General features: G+C 33.6%; 1 protein-coding gene across 1 annotated transcript in view; it reads left to right on the top strand.

The window, feature by feature from the left end:
- nf2a (NF2, moesin-ezrin-radixin like (MERLIN) tumor suppressor a) overlaps positions 1–6,061 on the top strand; it is a 38,868-nt gene that overhangs the window by 16,688 nt on the left and 16,119 nt on the right. The window contains exons 6-10 of the mRNA XM_016536419.1: positions 1,266–1,334; positions 2,772–2,854; positions 4,850–4,925; positions 5,252–5,386; positions 5,485–5,559. Coding sequence (XP_016391905.1) covers positions 1,266–1,334; positions 2,772–2,854; positions 4,850–4,925; positions 5,252–5,386; positions 5,485–5,559 — 438 coding nt within the window. The remainder of the gene's footprint in view (positions 1–1,265; positions 1,335–2,771; positions 2,855–4,849; positions 4,926–5,251; positions 5,387–5,484; positions 5,560–6,061) is intronic.

Consider the following 6,061-nt stretch of genomic DNA (forward strand, 5'->3'; position numbering starts at 1 on the left):
GCTTGTTAACCAGGGTTCAAAGTCCAAAGCGAAAATCTGCGCTGAAACCGTGTTAGTCGTCAGTTGCTCAGTCACATTTTTATGAATTTTTACAAGGCATGTGACAATGCGATACGTGCGACATATTCATAATGAGACTCATTTATAAATCTGCTGTCAACAAAAAGAAGCATTGAGGTCTTCCTGCACGTTTCCTCCAAAATAAAAGTTGACAAGCAAGAACTCTAACATTCATAAATGTTAGTATTGTAATTTTACTGTTGTTCTGTAAAATAAAATAAAAAGTAAGACAATAATAATGATAATAATTACAACAGCTCTGTTAATACATTTATCATAACATACACACATGGTGTTCAAATTGGGATCTGTAATATTTTCTGTTTTAAAAGAAGTCTCTTCTGTTCAGCAAGGCCGCTTTTAATTTTACAGTAAACAATTACATGCCTGATTCAAGAAGGGGGTCTGATCGCCCAAAAAATATTATTTTAGTAACTTATTAATTTTGTTAAATTGTGCTTTGTTGGTATAATGTCTGCTAGAATGTTAAAAAATGTTTACTGTTAAATATTTTTTAATTGTTGTTTTGTAATTGATTTTTTCTTTAACCGTAAAAAGCACATTTTTGGCTATTTCATTTATGCAATGGTGAAAATAATTGTCAAAATTGGATGGGGAAAAAACTTGAAAAACCGTATTCGGCCTTTGGCCCAGTGTTTCATTTTGTTTGGTTTCGGCTTCAGCCAAGAACTTTCATTTCGGTGCATCCCTAGCCATCACAGAATTAAATTTTAATTAATTAATGCATTAATAAATTTTATACATTTAAATTAAAATGTTTTACATTTTTAAATGGTAATATTTCATAATATTATTCTTTTTACCGTATTTTTGATCAAATAAATGCAACCTTGGTGAGCATTCTGCATCATTCAAGTCCCATAGTCAATGTACAAACCAACCATTTTGCTGTTGCAACATCTGTGTAAAATGTGATCGTGCAATTATCTCTCTCAGCAGCACCTTTTTTACTCTCTACTTATCTTACCCATAATGCCTCTCATAAAAACTCACAGCTGTATTTCATCTTATTTTGATTTGTAAGCGCTTCTATGTTTTACGCAATGGCGTATTACTCAATTCACTTTAAGTAAGAGCAGGTGAATATAATGGCTGTTTCTTTATGACTGTGTGAGTCCATTTTTTCCCCCCTCTCTCAGTATTCATAATTGAGCTCATTTTGATTTCTCATCTTGTTTCTGCAGTATGGTGATTATGACCCTAATGTCCACAAGCCGGGCTTCCTGTCCCAAGAGGAGCTGCTACCAAAGAGAGTGAGTGTGATGTTGAGATGGGTGCTCCATGCTAATTATGCTGATTATGTTCGCAGGGCTCTGTAACGAGCCTATAAGGCTTCGGCAGGCTTCCCGTAGGGCGTTAGATGTAGTGAAAGCTCTCGGCTGGAAGCATTCGCTCTCATGTCAGTAAGCACTGAGAAAGAGCGTTTGTTTACTCCACTGGCATTCAAAATCGTCTGAAGGATTTAAATAGTCCCACTTAATTAGAAAATGTCCTTCAGCTCTATTAGCCATTGTGTTAACTGTTTTTACACTGTTTAACTCTTGGTTTGGTTGCTCGTTCTGAAACTGATTTCCGTTCCGCCCCTGATAAACATTTTTATTTTGCTCAAAATATTTGTGAAATCAATATGTTTACCAAAATAAATACTAGCAGCAGCCGTTTAGCACCTTAGCTAAAGTGTCTCAGGAGAAGAAAAACTTTCACCACCAGTCCAGAACTCAACTCAACACTATCTGGCCCACAAATGTTGCAAATGATGCAAAGAATGTGAGCTATTTCTTAAAGGTAATATCTGTGGGGACCGTTCACTATAAGAAATGCATTGTAATTATATGCCAAAAATATGGCATGTAGAATATATGTGACCCTGGAGCACAAAACCAGTCTTAAGTCGCACGGATATCTTTGTAGCAATAGCCAAAAATACATTGTATGGGTCAAAATTATCCATTTTTCTTTTATGCCAAAAATCATTAGGGTATTAAGTAAAAAATTACCCTTATGACTGGTTTTGTGGTCCAGGGTCACATATTTGATCAAAAATACAATAAAAACGGTAACACTGTGAAATATTATTACAATTTAAAATAACTGTTTCCAGTTTAATAGATTTTAAAATATAATTTATTCCTGTGATGGCAAAGCTGAATTTTTACTCCAGTCTTTAATATCACATGATCCTTCAGAAATTATTCTAATATATTGATTTGATGCTCAAGAAACATTGTTGTTATAATTATTATTAATGTTGGAAGCAGTTGTGCTGCTTAATATTTTCTGGAAATTGTGATGCTTTTTTTCAGGATGCTTTGATGAATAGAAAGTTTAAAAGTATAATTTATTAATCATTATAATTTACAATAATGATGATTTTTTAAAAATAATTGTTATATGAGAAATGTTTTACTGTCACTTTTAATCAATTTAAGGCATCTTTGCTGAACAAAAGTTTCAGTTTCTTTCAAAAAAGTCTTTTGAAATGGTAGTGTATGTCATGAACAGTTGTTCACGTCCCCTTTTTTTTTTTTTTTTGATGGAAAGCAGCTTTCATTCCAACAAAAAAAATGAATACTGATGTTAAACAGAGTCTGATGCGCACCAAGAGCTCTGTTATGAAAACGCCCAGATGAGACAGTTAAAGACTTTATTCAAGTTGACGACTGATCTTCATGTGTCTTTCTCTTTTGCAGGTTATTAATCTGTACCAGATGACTGCAGAGATGTGGGAGGAGAGAATCACGGTCTGCTACGCTGAGCACAGGGGCAGAACCAGGTATTGTACCCTCTAGTCTCAGTCCCAGACAGCTTGACAGCATTTTTTCCCACATAACTCATGTTGCACACAGAAATGGCAAACACCTTCTAAAATCAGTCTTCAATCAAGTGCAACAGACAAACTGTGCTGGATGCTTTACATGTTGGTCAGAATCAGCTGCAAAATTGACCAGACTTTGTTAATAGTCAACAGTCTGGCTCTGCGATGCTATAAAACCCACAGTGTTGCACAAGTGTTGCTTCACTCCGTGTTCTCTGCACTTTGGAAAGTCAAGACACTCACAAAATGGAAAAACTGGCCTGCTTCTTTATCCAAAACCAGGCATAACCTTGCTCAAAAAAAGCCCAAATTGGTCTACTGTGATGATGAAACTGACTTCCTGCGTTGCTTCGGAGCCTATTTAGATGCATGTAGGGCACTTTCTTATTTCACACCTTCTCCTTACATGGGACAGCTCTCCAGTGTGTATTCATAAAACACACAAATACACAGTCTGCACATCTTTATCTTTCTCTTTTATACATACACCCAATTTGATATCACACCATAGCATTTTATAGCTTTTATTTTTTGTCCTTGAAGTCCAGTGTTTGTCAAGGTTTTTTGTACTAAAGCAGTTGCAATATGGCTTCATGTGCCATTTTCAGTCCTCCAGGCCATTTAGCTATTGTATCTTTAGGACTTGTAAATATAATATAACTATGTAAATATATATTATGTAAATTACTACTTTTATAATTGGCTAACTTTTTTCACATGTGAAATTAGTAACTTCTTTCATTCTTTTTAGAAAATTAGCAAATTGGAGGTATCAATTGATACATTTAAATTTAATTAATGATATGAAAAAAATAATAATTTCTATACAGTTGTGTTTGCCCCCAAATAAAGATAATTCAAAGGCATTAGTTTACATTGCTGTGGGGTCGTTCACATAGAATGTGTTTTTATATTTATTTTTATATGTGTTATTTATTTATTATTGTTCTTTATAAATAAATTTTGTTTTACTATTTTTTTTCATTTATTTGTTTTATTTAATTTGAGCTATTTCACTGTATTTTATTATTTAATTTTTTTTACATTTATGTTTTTTTATTTATTTATTGTTTTAATATCGTATAATGTCCAAGGTGGTCTTATGGGACCCTTCACACAGAACATTGTCTTATATTTCATCTGTTTGTTTGTTTATTTTACATTTTTATTTACTCATTATTTAAATTAGTTTATTATTTTAATATTTAAATACATATTTATTTATTGATTCATTTATTTATTTTTACAATTTTTTCTATTTATTTATATTTTTATTTTCTATTTATTTTCTATTTTATTTGTTAAATCATTTGGTTGTTGATAGATGTATAGATGTAGACTGATGTCTTTGGCTGGTTTTTAGATGGCATGTTTAAAAGTAAGTTTTAAATGTAGATCAGCTTTGAAATACTGGCTGTTTCTTTATTTATTCATTCATTTATTTATTTTTACAATTTTTTCTATTTATTTATATTTTTATTTTCTATTTATTTTCTATTTTATTTGTTAAATCATTTGGTTGTTGATAGATGTATAGATGTAGACTGATGTCTTTGGCTGGTTTTTAGATGGCATGTTTAAAAGTAAGTTTTAAATGTAGATCAGCTTTGAAATACTGGCTGTTTCTGCAAGCACAATTTGACAAGGCAAGCTGCATGCAGACTCACAAGAACATGAAGGTGCTACTAAAAATCTAGTTGTTTTTAGCATGATATTTTTAATTGGTGAGTTTATGGTGAGTATGTGTGTGTTTGTGTTCATTGCCACAATCAGTTACTGTAAGACACACTGTGTGACCTCTAGTTTCTGCACTCCAAGTTAGTCGAGTCTCATTAAAGTCCTGCGGTGGAATAGATTTTATTTTGTGTCTAATTTATTCTCTCTCTCTCCCTTTCTTCCCTTCGGTCTCCCTCCTTTCCTCCCTCCCATGTTTTTGTTTATTGTGTGATGCAGAGATGAAGCTGAGATGGAGTATTTAAAAATAGCTCAGGATCTGGAGATGTATGGGGTCAATTACTTTTCCATTAGGGTAAGAAATGCCTCTGCTACTGTACGGCAGTAACATTCTGAGCTAGAACTACGGACAGCAAAACGCTTTTATTATTGTATACCGTTATTATTTTGCGTAATAATCAAACTTTTATTATTGGTGACCTAGTCACCTTTAGCTTAAATCATCTCACACTTCCTTCGGTGTCCACCCTGCTTGAAACTTCATTATTTCTGCCTTTTTGTTTGAAATATTACTTGTGCCAGGGGTGTGACTTACGTTTCACTCTGAATAGCCATTGCAGTGTGGTCATGATAGTTAAATAAATTGGACTGAAGGTCTTTTTAATGTTTTTATTTTTCAAGAATAAAAAGGGAACCAGCTTACTGCTGGGTGTTGACGCTTTGGGCCTCCACATTTATGACCCGAGTAACAAACTAACGCCCAAAATCTCTTTTCCCTGGAATGAGATCAGAAACATCTCGTACAGTGATAAAGAGGTACTCATTTTATGAACAATTCATATTTTTACACAATCTGCTCTACACCAAGTGTAGTAATGTTGTTGGCGCACTCATTTCTGTCACTGTGTCTTCAGTTTGCCATTAAACCCTTGGATAAGAGGGCAGATGTCTTCAAATTCAACTCCTCGAAGCTCAGAGTCAATAAACTGGTGAGTATTTTTTATTTTTTTTTATGTGATGTAATGCAGTGATATATTTCAATTTGATCTAAACAAACCCAATGTGGTGTGATATGGTGGTTTAAGATCTGGGCTGTTTGCCAGAAGATTGTAGGTTTAATACATTTTTTATTAAGCCATTAATCAAGAGATGCGGTCATTTGTTAGTTAAAGGTACCCAGAATTAAAAATTGTCCTCATTTACTCACCCTCATGTTGATCCAAACCAGTATGATTCTATTTATGCTGTGAAAAACAAATAGAAATTTAGCTGATTGTCTAGAGCAGTGTTTCCCAACCGGGGTGCCGTCTGTCGAGAGCAGGGGTGCCGTGTAAAAAATCCTTTTAATATTTTTAAATTGCTAAAATGTTCAAAAAAGCATCTATTATATAATATCCATTTCTGATGTCGCCAATAATTAGAGATGCACCGAAATTTCGGCTGCCGAAAATTAGGTCACCGCTCAGGTTTCACTTTCACGTGGTGTGACGC

The sequence above is a fragment of the Sinocyclocheilus rhinocerous genome, unplaced genomic scaffold (genome assembly GCF_001515625.1).
Source record: "Sinocyclocheilus rhinocerous isolate Xijiao unplaced genomic scaffold, SAMN03320098_v1.1 scaffold1658, whole genome shotgun sequence".
In the NCBI taxonomy this organism is placed as follows: domain Eukaryota; kingdom Metazoa; phylum Chordata; class Actinopteri; order Cypriniformes; family Cyprinidae; genus Sinocyclocheilus; species Sinocyclocheilus rhinocerous.